At 38.8% G+C, this 14,592-nt stretch overlaps 1 protein-coding gene across 4 annotated transcripts in view; it reads left to right on the top strand.

The window, feature by feature from the left end:
• Window positions 1-200: 200 nt before the first annotated feature.
• MMRN1 (multimerin 1) overlaps window positions 201-14,592 on the top strand; it is an 82,782-nt gene continuing 68,390 nt past the window's right edge. For 2 of the 4 annotated variants that reach the window (XM_036281837.1, XM_036281869.1), the window contains exons 1-2: window positions 201-335; window positions 8,605-9,435. In XM_036281837.1, the coding sequence (XP_036137730.1) occupies window positions 8,852-9,435 (584 nt within the window). In that variant the 5' untranslated portion in view covers window positions 201-335; window positions 8,605-8,851. The other 2 variants (XM_036281847.1, XM_036281858.1) reach the window with 2 other exon arrangements.

A 14,592-nucleotide genomic window follows, 5' to 3' on the forward strand; every position in this document is an offset into this window, starting at 1 on the left:
AGATGCAATATTGTGTGCTGCCTTACATGTGACATCGGAGGGCCTCAGATGGCTGTAACCACAAGTTCCCTTCCCCACTCTGTTCTGATGGATAAGGTCCCTGAGCCAGAGAATCTTCCTTATCAAGGGGACCAGGCACATTTTCTGCTTATCCATGAGTAGTGGGTTTCAGTTCCCTTACAGCCTATGGATTTATTTAAACAAGCCAATCGCATTGTCTGGTGGGAGTCCTGGGGCAACCCACACTGATACTACAAAGCTGATCTCCCACAGCCTCTGGTTCCTGAGTACGTGTGGTGTGTGGTGTTCTGCTGCCCCACCCCCACCCCAAGGCTGTGAGTATATGTACAAACTGCTGTCCAGCTCATCTGTCCAGTGTCGGGTTTCAGGTGTTCACTCATAACCATGGGGTGGGAATTCCCCCCTCACCAGGGGGTTGAAGAGGAGGTGATGAAACCCTGTGGGAGATCTTCTACTTTACAGTAAGAAATCATATTCTTAAAAATCTCTGCAAGGTCACTTTTTTCCTCAGACCCGCCCTTGTATTTCTACACCATGGACGTGTCTCTCCCACATCTTGCCTTATCTCCAGCCTTTACGGGACCATTGAAATGTGCAGTGGTGAAGGCCTGGCATGTCTCAGGGCTATTTGTTTTCTTTTAGTTTTCTTGCCCTTTACCTAGCCTTTGGGGGGGGGGTGGCTATGGCAGTGACTACGTGGAGGCTTCCTGATGGTGACATTTCTGGCTTGGTTGGCGCTCTCTGACACTAACCAGGGAAGGGCAGGGGCTGGGACACCTTGTAACAACCTTGGTAGGTGGGAGCCTGAAGCTCTTCATTCCACCTTTGCTGGTAGGGGTGGCGGTAGGACCACAGTTCTGTGTTTGTTTCTGTTTTGGGGGGTGTTGTTTGGTGAGATTAGAACTGTTATTGTCTAAAATGTTTTGTCTTTCTAAGCTGATCGCTTTCTGCTCTTTCCTCAGCTCTTCTCCGGGCTCTTATTGTTTGTACCAGTGATGTTTCTAGTCAGCCAAATTCTCCAGCGTCCCGTCTGGGAGACAGGAGGCAAAGAGAAACCCAGAGGACTTGGCTGTGCTGTTGCTCAGGTCCACTAGCCAGCTTGCTCTTTTCTCCACCTTCCAGTCTTCTTCTATTCACTTTACATATAGTTTCCAGGACTCTTAGAAATGTACTTAGCAGGAGGAATAAGAAAAACTTTCTATTCCCCACTTCCAGAAGCAGAAGTCACAAGTGATAATCACTCAATGGACAGACATACATTTGTATTAAGGAAATTAAAATACTCTTATTTCCAAAATGTTCAAAAGGAATTAGTCTTAAAAACTTTAAAAATTAACTCTTTCTTTTCTAGGGTATTGTTCTACTTAAAGGGAAAATATAAAATTGGCAATAGAGTTGTTTTGCAACCTAGCAATGTAGACATTTTCTTATGAGAGATATTTGGTCATCTTTTATCAATTTGTTCTTTATATTCTCAATTAGAAAGTGGAAAACGTAATGTTAGGACAGAATATGCTGTAGTGTTATTTTTCTGACAAACTAGTATGCTTCTCTCACTTAATATTAAGAATTATACTCATTATACTTTCACATTTCCTTTTCTACCAGCCCACTCAGGCCTAATTTTGATCTTAATTTTCATCTATTTGCATATCTTAGATTGATCTAGAATTAATACTGCTTCATTATTCTTTATTATACAGTTCTGAGTCTTTGCTTTATGATTTTTCATCTGTTTGTGATGGTTTCAAAATAAACCATCTCAAATTCATTTGGAAAACAGATAAAGTAGAACAGCGGGATTTCTGAATGTTGTTTAGAAAGGACTTACATGAGGCAATCTGATTGAAATGGTATTCTAGGAGACTTTTTAAGCTGTATTTATAGGGTGAGTACATATTTACTTAGATTGCTTTTTAAAAATTTTTCCTTTTGTGTGGCTATGAATTGGAGAAATAGCACGTTTTCCCAAACTCCCTGACAGGCGCTATTACTATTTATAGAAGTATCTTCAGAGTTTATTCATTCAATTATTTATTCACCAAATATTTATTGGATGCCCACCACTCTTCTCGAAGTTGAGGATATAGCAGGCTTCTGCTCCCCTGGAGGTTCCAGTTTAGCAGATGACGGGAGTATGTTATCTGTGCGGGCAAGAATAAGGCAATGCCGCCCCTTACAATGTTGTACAGGTATTGAAAAGCCACCCAACCAAAGAGAAAAAACAGTCTGAAATTAGATTAAAATCAAACTTACAAAAACACAAAATTTCCCTTCTACCTTAAAAAATTCAAATGAATTACAATCTTTTGATGATTGGTAGTATCACAATATATATTTTAGCTGTGAGATACAAGCAAAAAAATAATTAAATGCATTAAAAACAATTGAAAAAAATAAATTTAAAACAATTTTTGGAATATTTTCTCTAATTTTAGATGTTTACTATTTCTTTTTTATGTGCATTATGAGATGGTTAAAGAATCAAAATGAGAGATAAATGTCCGTTCTATCAATTATCAGTGTGTTACCCTACAGTAATTCAACTTCTTTAAGCTTAATTTTCTAACAGTACAGTGAGAAGTGAGAGTGGAACACTTACCTAGCATGACTGGGAGAGTTAAAAAATATGCCAAGTTGAACTTACTCAGCACATTGTTTGGCTCATCAAAATCATGTGTAAATCTGTTTCTCTCCTTCTCCCAGCCCTTTATCCCTTTGTCCACATATAAATTTAACAGGTTTTCAATACTCTTTAACCAATATAAAATTGAAAAAAGTTTGTTTTCTATAATAATTTTTGACAATGTCAATTTATAAAGGATTATAATAAAATCTTATTTTAAATTATTAAACTATTATTTAAAAAAATACAAATTTCTTGTGTAAAAAATAAAGAAGTGGCCCCAAAATGTGCTAAATCTAGTGGAAGTTGTTCCATAATCCAATATTTTATAAAGAATAATAATTCTTACAGTCGTAAAAATGACTTTTTAAAAAACTTATCTTTATTGTTGAATGTAGTACAGATGTCCCTCCTTTTTTCCTATTGACCCTCTCTTCCCTGCTCCTGCCCCGCTCCTGCCTTCGCCATACTATTGTCTATGTCCATTGGTTATGCATATGCATATAAGTTCTTTGATTTATCTCTTCCCACCCACCCCTCTTTGAGGTTTGTCAGTCTAGCAACCAGTTTGTACTTCTTAATCCCTTCACCTTTTTCACCCATCCCTCCAACCCCTCTCCCATCTGGCAAGCAACAAAAAAGTTATTTGTTTCTATGAGTCTGTTTCTGTTCTGCTTGTTCATTTTGTTTGTAGATTCGACTGTTGATAGATATGTATTTATTACCACTTTATTGTTCATATTTTTTCTCTTCCTTTTCTTCAAGAAGACCCTTCAACATTTCATATAATACTGGCTTGGTGGTGATGAACTCCTTTAGCTTTTTTTTTTTTATCTGGGAAACTCTTGATATGGCCATCAATTCTAAATGATAGCTTTGCAGGATAGAGTAATCTTGGTTGTAGGTCATTGCTTTTCATCACTTTGGATATCTCTTGCCACTCCTTTCTGGCCAGCAAAGTTTCTTTTGAGAAATTGACTGATAGTCTTATGGGAGCTTCATTGTAGGTAACTAATTGCTTTTCTCTTGCTGCTTTCAAGATTCTCTCTTTGTTTTTAACCTTTTGCATTTTGATGATAATGTGTCTTGATGTGGTCCTCTTGGGTTCATCTAGTTTGGGATTCTCTGTGCTTCCTGAACTTGTATGTCTATTTCCTTCACCAAGTTAGGAAAGTTTTCTGACATTATTTTTTCAACTAAGTTTTCAATTTCTTGCTCTCTCTCTTCTCCTTCTGGCACTTCCATGATGCAAATATTGGTGTGGTTGAAGTTGTCCCAGAGGCTCTTTACACTATCCTTATTTTTTGGGATTCTATTTTTCTTTTTGCTGTTATGATTGGGTGTTTTTTGCTTCTTTGTATTACAAATCAATGGTTTGCTTCTTGGCTTTACCTACTCTACTTTTGATTCCCTGTAAATCATTCTTAGTTTCAGTTAGTGCCTCATTCATTTCTGCCTGTGCATCATTTCTGACTAGTCCTTTTCTATGCTTCTGAGGTCCTCACTAAGTTCATTGAGCATTCTTATAACCAGTGTTTTAAAGTCAGCATCTGTTAGATTGCTTATCTCCAGTTCATTTACTTATTTTCCTAGAATTTTTTTTCTTTTCTTTCATTTGGGATATGCTTCTTTGTCCCCTCATTTTGGCTGCTTCCCTGTGATTGTTTTTATGTATTAGGTAAACTTGCTATATCTCCTAGGCTTTGTAGGGTGGCCTGTTGTAGTAGGTGTCCTGTAAGGTCCAGTAGCACAGCCTCCCTGATCACCCAGCTGGGCCCTCAAGGTGCACCCCTCATGTGGACTTTACACCCTTCTGTTGTAATTGAGTCTTGATTGCTGTTGGCACATCAATGGGAGGGTTTTACTCAGGCTGATCAGCTGCAAGGACTGCTTGTGTCCACTAACCTCTGACCTCTGACTACCTTGAATGATCAGCTATGCAGGGGCCCACCACACAGAGCAAGACTTACTTCAGCAGGGCTCTGGTATCCCCTGAGTCCATTCCTGGAATGTTTCACTTTGTGGAGGTGGTTGGGTGCTAGTGTTTCAATGTGGTCTGAAGCTGTCCACTGGGTGTGCTGGTGCTGGAGCAAGAAAAGCCACTGACTATGTTCTACCTAGGGCCACAAAGCGATCTGCCGATGGCTGCTTCTTGTGCTGGGCAAAGCCAAACTGTGAACCAAGGCTGGCTGTTCCTAGTACCAGGCCTGAGGCTGCTTAGTGAGAAGTATGGGGCTTGCTGAGGCCAGATGCTGCTTTTTTAAGAGAATTTAGGAAAATCTGAATCAGGAGACAAAACAGACCAATCTAATGGTAACGCCACTGGAAACAGCTTGGATGGGCCTGAAAGTTATGTGGGGCAGGGCCTCAGTGAATCACCAGGATGGGGCAAACAATATGAGCCAGGTTGCTAGAGTTTTAGATATGGCACCCATCTGCCTGACCCATGGGGGGTGGGGGGCTCACCAAACGAACAACAGCCTCTGCCAGCACTCTGTCTGGGAGAAAGCTGTCTCTCCAGCTTGCACCCCAGTGCTAAAGGATTCAGTTCTTCCCCATATATCTCTGGCACCTTTCAAGCTGCCTCCCCTCTGCTGGAGTCTGGAGGGAGCAAGTCCAGGTAAGTCCATGCATGGGCCCTTTAAGAGGAGCTGCCTGGGCCCTGGCCAGTTTGGCTCAGCGGTTAGAGCGTCTGCCTGCGGTCCGGAGAGACCTGGGTTCGGTTCCCGCTAAGGGCACGTACTTCGGTTGCAGTTTGTCCCCGGCCCTGGTTGGTCGTGTGGGTGGCAGCCACTCGATGTGTCCCTTCACGTCGATGTTTCTCTCTCTCTCTCCCTTCCTCTCTCTCCCTCCCACTCTATCTGTACAAAAAAAATGGAAAAATATCCTCGGGTGAGGATTAAAAAAAAAAAAAAAAAGAGGAGCTGCCTGGGACGCCAGAAATCTCAGCCTCCCTCAGCCTCAATTCTCACTGGTTTTTACAGCCAGAATTCATGGGGGCTTCCTTTCCTAGCAGTGGAACCCTGAGCTGGTTGGCCTGATGTGGGATGGGGTCCCCTGGCATCTCAGGGAGGACCTTCACAGCGAGGTATATCCCCTGATTTTTATCCACCCATGTAGGTGTGGGACCAGCTCATTTGTGCCTTTGTTCCTTCTACCAGTCTCAATGTGGCTGCTTCTTTAATGTCATAGTTGTAGGACTTCCATTCAACTCGATGTCAGGCGGTTCTGAAGGATAATTGTTCTGTAGTTTAATTGTAATTTTGATGTGGTCGTGGGCAAAGGCAAGAATTGCATTTACCTATGCTGCCATCTTGCCTGGAAGTCCATTCAAATGAGTTTAAATAATACATAGTATAATCTACAAACAATGAACTCCTCAATCTAAGAGTCTCTTTTAACTCACTTTTATATTTCATTTCAAGTAAATAAACATTTTATTTTTCCTGTGATTAGAAAATTAATTCATACATATAAGGGAAGATAATAAACCTGTTATCTCATCACTTGGAGGAAACCCATCTTGCAATATACATTCCAGCCTATGTTAAAGATACAATGAATAATGACAAAGACCTCCTGAAGGCACATAATATAAAGAGTCTCATAATTTATAAAACTGCTAAAGGTGAATAAATAGCAATGGGACAAAACATAATTAAATATAAACAACCTAGTGAGCAATGGGTGTGTAGCAGAGTGATGGGGTGCAAGGGTGCAAAACTCTAATGGTAGAGTTGAATCCAAGGATCGTATCTAGAGTAGCTAGAAGAATGGACTGAGTTTTCTTCAGGCTATAATCCCAGGAATATTATTTTCCTTAATGGTTATTTGATGAGTATTTGTGAGTTTCAGAAAGCAGAATTTAAGATCTGGCCTCTGACAGCATCTGGAATACTGATAGTTTGTGTCTTCAATTAAGGGATTTCCCATACACCTAAAACCATCAAATGAGCTGGAAATTCTCTGGGGAGTTACAGCGAAGGTGGCTGGGTAAATTGATAATTCAATACAGTACCTTTACCCTTTTGATCACAATGTTCCTGTAAGCTGGAATAAGGGTAACCAAAATTCATTATTGTTCACTACCTTACAAGAGGCAAAATGAGTTACTTCAGTTCAGTTCTAATTTGTTATCAGTCGTAGACTCAGTGGTAACCCTTTACCATTACCACCACAGTTCACCTGTCCTGAACAGGACCAAGATTTTTTTCTTCAAAACGTATGTGTGACATTATTTAGTTGCCTCTTAAACTTTCAGGGCAGTCTATTCATCTGCTTTTACTAAATCCAAGAACATGGATTTATAATTGTACACTATTAAATAGAAAAATTTTACTTGGGTTTTTCCTAATTACTATTCTGCTCAAAGCTAAAGGTAATTAGTTGTTGCCTGTGTCTTTTTCAGATAAAGAAGCTGTAATGTTTTTTTCTCAGTACCAAAAACCATGTTTGTGCTTTGAAAATTGTGCATCTCCTTTTAGTAACAAATTGCAGCCTGGATGGTCTGTGCCAGGCATTTCTTCTGTTTTGTTAACTTGAGGTTTGTGGGGCTTTTCTGTGGTATATCTGAGAAGCAGATGCTATGTATTCCACATCAAATTTTATTGGAGTTGCTGCTGATTAATGTGTTTTAGTTTAAATAACATTATATTATATACTCTCTAGTATGTCAAAAATGTACTCATAGAGACAAATGGCAAAGACTAAAGAGGGAAAAAAATGTACTAAAACCAAGTAGTTAGTAATTCATTGAAAAATAAGACATTGTTGCAAATCCTGGTGTCCTGTATCCAGGATTAGGAACAAAAGTACATATTTGCGCTAATACACAACCAAACAGGTACTGGGTTTCACATTTTCCAATTCTGAATTCAAACATTACATGACTAAATATTTAGCAAGGGCCTAACACCTGGCAGATAGGTTGACAGGAAGATTAATTACATATAAATCTAGTTTTCAGATAACGAATAATAGAACATAAGCAAATTGAAAGCCAAGAATATTCTTGCTTTCCTTTAAAATCTCAGTACCTAAGAGAGTGCCTTGTTGAAGCCAGCTTAGGGTTTGGGTAACTACTGAATGAATGAATGAATGAATGAGTGAATGAATGAATGAATGAACGAATGAATGAACTAATTTGTTAGTTATGTATCTAAAGAGTCTCTTGTGGAATTTTTTTTATGGATGAGAGAGTTTAACTGAAAGCTGAGAATCAGGGATTTGCTAGAATAGTGAGATCATAAATTCCATAAAGCATATCTACTGGAAAAACTGCCATAGAAAAGTGTTTAATCAATTTAGTTCTCTATCACCTACAGCTAGTATACTTTTGTACTTAAGTTAAAGTATAGAAGCATTAGATATGATCCCATTTTAATGTATTTTTATGCAACTTTACTTTTTCTTCATACCTTCCTTAGTGGTAAAATACTAATTACCCCCAGTCACTAGAATATCACAATTAGAAAACAGAGGAAGTGAAATTCTGCTTAATCATCTCATTAATCAGCTCTAGTAAAAGTTCTGAGAGCAAACTATAAAGTGAACTCCTTGTATACCTGTATAATTCAATTATTTATGTTTTTTAAATTATAATTGAGATTAACTTCAAGTAATGCTACAGCTGAAGTGTATTTATAAAAATGAGGTTTAATATATATATATATTTTAAAATAATTCAGCCTGTCATGTGTGAAAGGGCAGAAACACTGCAAATGAGTTTTTGTTTGTGTGTGCATGTGTATAAATACTTCCTTGTGTGGTGAACAAAATGCTAAACTCTTTCATTCAATTCATCCAAACAATTCCATACTCTTCATCATCAACATGACGTTCCTCTTCAAAACCAGCAACGTATGAAACATAAATGTACCTAGGGAAGCACATTACTTCATTTTATTTTCATGGGTTTTCCTGCTAACAATTGCCTGTGTTTTTCCATTTGCCCTTAGACTTGTCAGAGACCCTTCACTGCTTCCATAGATCCATCCTCACAGAGGTCACAGATCACACCAAATCTACAGAAACAGGAAATCAGACTTCCTGAGTCCACTTTAAATCCCAGAAACCTGTTTCCTTTACACATCTCATATTGGCAAAGCCCTGTCTTAGCACATTCAGTGTGGAGGCAGCTGTTGAAGAGGCTAGAAGGACTTCATCCCTAATTTCACATGAGCTTTCTTGCATCAAACTACTGAGATGAAGGGAGCAAGGCTATTTGTGCTGCTGGCCAGTATATGGAGTGGGGACTTTGGGCTCAACGCCACGACGCAAACTTGGATTCCATCTGAGGATGCAAACTCCCAGAAGAATATGACCTCTGCTTCAGTTTCTCTAAATAAAACACAAAGTCACCGAATGCTGCCAACCACTCAGATCTTGTCAGCTGAGATGCCTACTGGGGCAGGGACCTCTGAAGACAGTGTCTTAAAATCTGCATTGTTTCCCTCAGAGACTGCAGTGCCTGAGGGCGTGAGCAAGGCAGCCCTTAGGGCTATGGAGGAGACAGAAGAAAGGGTGCTGAAGGTGCAGACTCTTGCCCCACTGACCCAATCTGGCGTTGAGTCAAGTCCTAGAGCAGAGTCAGTAGTCCTATCCAACTCCACGCTGAAATTTCTTCAGAGCTTCGCCAGAAAGTCGAATCAACAAGTGACTTCTCTAAACTCAGTTGGCGGTGTGGGAAATCGATCCCCATGGGAGACACATGTCCTCAGCAGAGGAGACACCAATGGAAGCCAGAGAAGCAACTCTCAAAAGTCCAGCTTTGAGACAACCAGAGGGAAGTAAGACACATTCTTTCCTTTTTTTCCTAACTACAAGGTCTGTAAGATTGCAAGCTAACAGTTCAACTATGCCACTCCCAGAACATTGTGTTTAAGGTGAAATTGGAGCATATTTCAGTTAGACAAGGTAATTAGTGTTACCTTATCTAAAGGAGAAAAGATGAGCAAACAAAATGCAACAATTTCATTTGAATTGACAGTGTCAGTCACTTATGGAGGTGTTTTTACTTGGGATAGTTACTAACAAAGAATGTAACACCACAGTGACTGCTAGTTTAGTTAATTTAGCTCAAGGGTACCTTGGTTGAGCTCAGAATTACACCCACAGTGTGAAAGAAATAAAAGTCAATATGCTTGGGACATGGGCAGATTTAAAAATGTAAACTGCGTGGTGCTGTGGGAAGTATACAGTATCAAGATCAAACCAAGTAGTCCTGGGTTGGAATTCTGGCTCCAGTACTGTCTAGATTTGCAGCTTTGAGCAAGTCAGTTGATCTCCCTGAACCTCAGTTTCTTCATATGTAAAATACAGATATGGTATAAGGAGGACAAATTAAAAAATATAACTTTTCAGGCTTATCATACAAGATTCAAATTAATAAAATATGCTTAGATGCATACTTCTTACAGAATCAGTGCTCAACAAGTCCGATATTACTAGCACTGTCCTATGGAATTATGTCATCACGAATGTGATGTATAAAACAGCCAACTTTTCTAACTGATTTTGATTTAAAATTAGAGCAAATTCAATTTGAATTGTTGAAGTAGATTTACAAAATAAAGCTTAAAAGATATCGTTAAAGGCTTTCAAAAGGACCAAAAAAATAAATTAAAAAGTAACCTATGAAAATACAGGTCAATATTTTACTCATTTAATTTCAAAGTTATCTGTATGTTTGGAATATTAGAAGTTCAGTGTTATAAAACTCAACTTTCAAATATCTTTTACCTATAATAAAATAATTTCAAGATACCAAATAATGTTTTAGGAGCATAAGTGAGTTAAACACCTTACTAAAATCAAGAAAGAAAAAATATTTAAACTTTCTCATGTTTAGTGACAACAGAATGTGATCTATTCAATAATAAAAATAAATGCCACTTATTGAGAGCCTGTTCTAAGTCACTGACATGATTTTTTCCATTAACCATATTTTGTTAATTTAATTTTTAAACCAGTTATATAGAACTCATGCATTCATAGAAAATAATTACAAGCCTTTTAGAGATGGTGTCATCAAGAGATTTTTAAATAGAATAGGAAATGTAATCAAAAGAAGACAATTCAGATTAAAAAATCACTTAAAGTTTATATATCCCTATAGAAAGTGGCATATAGTTGTTTCATAATTAGAGCTAGTAATTGATAACTTAAATAATACTAGGTTTTTTATTTGTTTGTTTATTAAGCCTCACCTAAGGATATTTTTTCCATTGATTTTTAGAAAGTGGAAGGATGGGGAGTGGGGGCAGAGCGAGAAACAGAAACAGAGAGAGACAGATTGAGAGGTTGCCTCCCGAACATCCCCCACCAGGCCTAGGATGTAACCTGCAACCCAGATATGTGCCCTTAATTGAGAATTGAACCCACAACCGCCCTGGCTGGTTTGGCTCAGCGGTTAGAGCGTCCACCTGCGGTCCTGAGAGACCCGGGTTCGGTTCCCGCTAAGGGCACGTGCTTCGGTTGCAGTTTGTCCCCGGCCCTGGTTGGTCGTGCGGGTGGCAGCCACTCGATGTGTCCCTTTCACGTCGACGTTTCCCTCTCTCTCTCTCTCTCTCTCTCTCTCTCTCTTTTCCTCTCTCTCCCTCCCACTCTGTCTGTACAAAAAGTGGAAGAATGTCCTTGGGTGAGGATAAAAAAAAAAAAAAAAAAGAGAATTGAACCCACAACCCTTTGGTGCTCAGGCTGTTGCACAAACCACTGAGGCGCACTGGCCAGGGCTAAATAATACCAATTTTTAAATAAATTCTAGTTGTTTAGTCCAAGGACCTCACTTTTAAAGCTTGTGAAGTGAACCCTTATTCATTTGATCATTCTTTATATGGTGCCTATTATATAATCAACACTGTGCTAATCTCTGGGGACATATAGAATTTTGAAAATAAGAATAATTTCTGCCTCCAAGGAATATCTCACATAAAAGGTAAGGACCAACATATGAATCAGATTTTCAAAATTTAATATATGTAGGGAGGAAATAAATTATTAAAGGTACAACCTACTGAAAAGAAGTTTTCATGGATTTTCCCATGAAAATAATATTAAATTATTTCTAGAGAAAAGTACCAACTGTTTTTAGTGACTCTATAGCCTGAGGTTTTCTTTGGTAATCTTTTCCACGAAATTTAAGACTTCTTGCTCATCAGGTCACACAATTAATAATAGTATTAAGAAAACTTCAGTGTGTCTTTTATGGACACAGTGTTGATGCAAGGAAGTCTTCATAAAGTCAAAAGAGGTCTTTCATATTATCATTTGATTAGCAAGCAATAACAATTTATGGCATTTATTCTTAATACTGTACTATTCTGAGTAAATATATATATATGTTTATATACATATATATTTCAATCATTTAATCATTACCATAACTTCATGGAGAAGCTTCTGTTGGTAGTTCTTTGCAGGGAGGTTAAGTAACTTGACTAAGGTCAATTAGCTAGTTCATGTTAGGACAAAGATTCAAATCCAGGCTGGCTGGCTTCAGAGATATAGTTCTCAATCCCTACATTGTACTCCATCAGCAAGTACAGCCTATTATCCCAAGTGGAGAAACAAGATGAACCTTTATTTTCCTGCTTATGGGTCTTCAGAGGCTCTTCTTTGCCTCCAGAGTGAAGTCCAGATTCCTTACCCAGTTAGTCCCACAATGCCCTTCTTTTCTGGCTCCTACCTCCTCCGCCTCATCTCCCGTGACTTTCTGGTCATTAAACTTTGTAGTTCTCCAGTCCACAATATACTGTTTGTTAAGCCTACCCTTGTTCCCTGTTTGACCTCCTTCTCCCATCACCTACTTTCTTTACACCTAATAATAATACCTCCAGGGGCCTTCTCAGGCTAAGTTAGGTGACCCTTCTAACTGTTCACATTGCTCTATGTAAATTATTCTGTCACTGTACAATAAGAGTGTATCAGAATGAGCCTGTGATCTCCTTGAGTACAAGGACATATTTTCATTGCTAGCAAAATCTCTGGTTTATAAGTACACAATGAATATTTAACAAACTGAATGTAAAATTTATGGATCGATATGTGAATATAAAAAAGAATCTTTCTTAAAGAAATATTTCTGTGTCTCTATGATGAACCTGGTTGATCTGGGTTAACTAATTTGGAATTTAAAAAAAAAAATAACTGTTTTTTTTTTCCCTACTGCTTTTGGAATTGTATAGTGATTCTAAACAAAAGAAATACTTATGTCTATAGGGTTTTTTTGTTTGTTTTTTTTCCTGGCATATTTTGTCTCATCCTGTACTCTCTCTCATCTTAGCACTGAGGTTAGTCACCCCTGCCTACACCAGAGCTCTGTGGTTTCCTGTCTAGCAGAGTGGGTGTTTGTCAGTGACCAAACACTTTAAAATAGGCAGAATAAAAGGAAGAAATTGGCATTAATACATTTATGCATCGAGCAAATGTTTGCTGAGGACCTGATCTGTCCCCAGCACTGTGCTTGTGCTGAAGGTGAAACAGTGAACGAAGCTCCCAGCGTCGGTCCAGGCTGGGATTCTACAGACCAGTGGGAAGGGCATGCGGAGGAAGAACTGAATCACAAATGCTCGTGTTGCATTAAGATGGTGATAAACATTCTGAATGGAGTGTATGAGAGTAGATAAGAGGGTGCATGGCCTCTGGGTGCTGGAGGTTAGTAAGCCTTCCTTGAGAGGACAACAGATGGAATGAGGTGTTGGTGCACATCAGCTGCTTGCTTCCCTTCTCCCACAGCACCAACCCCCGCACACACGGACTTGAATTTGAATCTTCACCATCTCAGTGAGTAGCTAATTTTATAACTAGAAACCTTGGGTGTATTCTTGACCATTTGTTTTCCCTTCTGGCCTTTAAAAAAAGAATTCTTGGCGCTCCCTCCCATATATTCCAGATTCCTCAGCTTTTCTCCACCTTCACTACACCATCCTGTTCCTCACCACCTTTATATACAGTCTCCTAACATGTCCATGTTTCCGCTCTTTCCTTCTGTAATCTATGCTCCACACAAGGAAGAGATCTTTTACTTTTTTATTGAATCGATTTGACATAGGACATTGTTTAAATTTGAAGTGTTTAAACTTTTAAATCATTTTTGTTTTATTGATTTTAGAGAGAGAGGAAGGAAGAGGGAGAGAGAGATAGAAACATCGGTGAGAGAGAACTTTGATTGGCTGCCTCCTGCATGCACCCCACTGGGAATCAGGCCCACAACCCCGGCATGTGCCCTGACTGGGAATCAAACTGGCGACCTCTTGATGCATGGGTCGCCAACCACTGAGCCACACTGGCCAGGCTAAATCATTTTATTAATGCATTTCATTGGATATAAGTCTTCATCTATGGTGACACATTATATTACATACTAATAAGAATGTAAAGAACGACATCATTATTTCTTAGAATTTTTAGATTTACTTTTCTCCTGACTTAGGGATGTTTTCTACTATATATCACCTTTTTTTTTTCATATTTAAAATGAAAATATAAATGTAGCTGTCTGACCAATACTGACTGAAAGATACCATCAATTTCAAAATATATTCTTGATTTCAGAGATGTGTGTCTTAAAATCTGTGGAATTTTATATTTTGTTCACATACTCCAAATTACTCAGTAGCTTCCCATTACATTTAGAATAAAATGCTGGTTCATAGATTGTGCTTGACATGACTCTGCTTATCTTTATGTTCTCATCTTCCATTACCACCCAAGCTCACTCCAGCTACACTGGCCTTCTTTCTGGTCACTGAACCTGTCAAGTTAACATGCATCTCGAGGAAACTGTGTTTGCTCTTGCTAGAGTGCTCTTCCTTCAGGATCAGGAATGAGGGACTCCTATTTCTCATGACACTGAAACTTCAATGTCCCTCCTCTGAGACCTTCTCTGCCTACTCAGTATAGAGTTGCCATCCTTACCACCCTTACTTTTTTTTCATAGCACTATT

Source organism: Molossus molossus, unplaced genomic scaffold (assembly GCF_014108415.1).
Source record: "Molossus molossus isolate mMolMol1 unplaced genomic scaffold, mMolMol1.p scaffold_m16_p_1, whole genome shotgun sequence".
Lineage (NCBI taxonomy): Eukaryota > Metazoa > Chordata > Mammalia > Chiroptera > Molossidae > Molossus > Molossus molossus.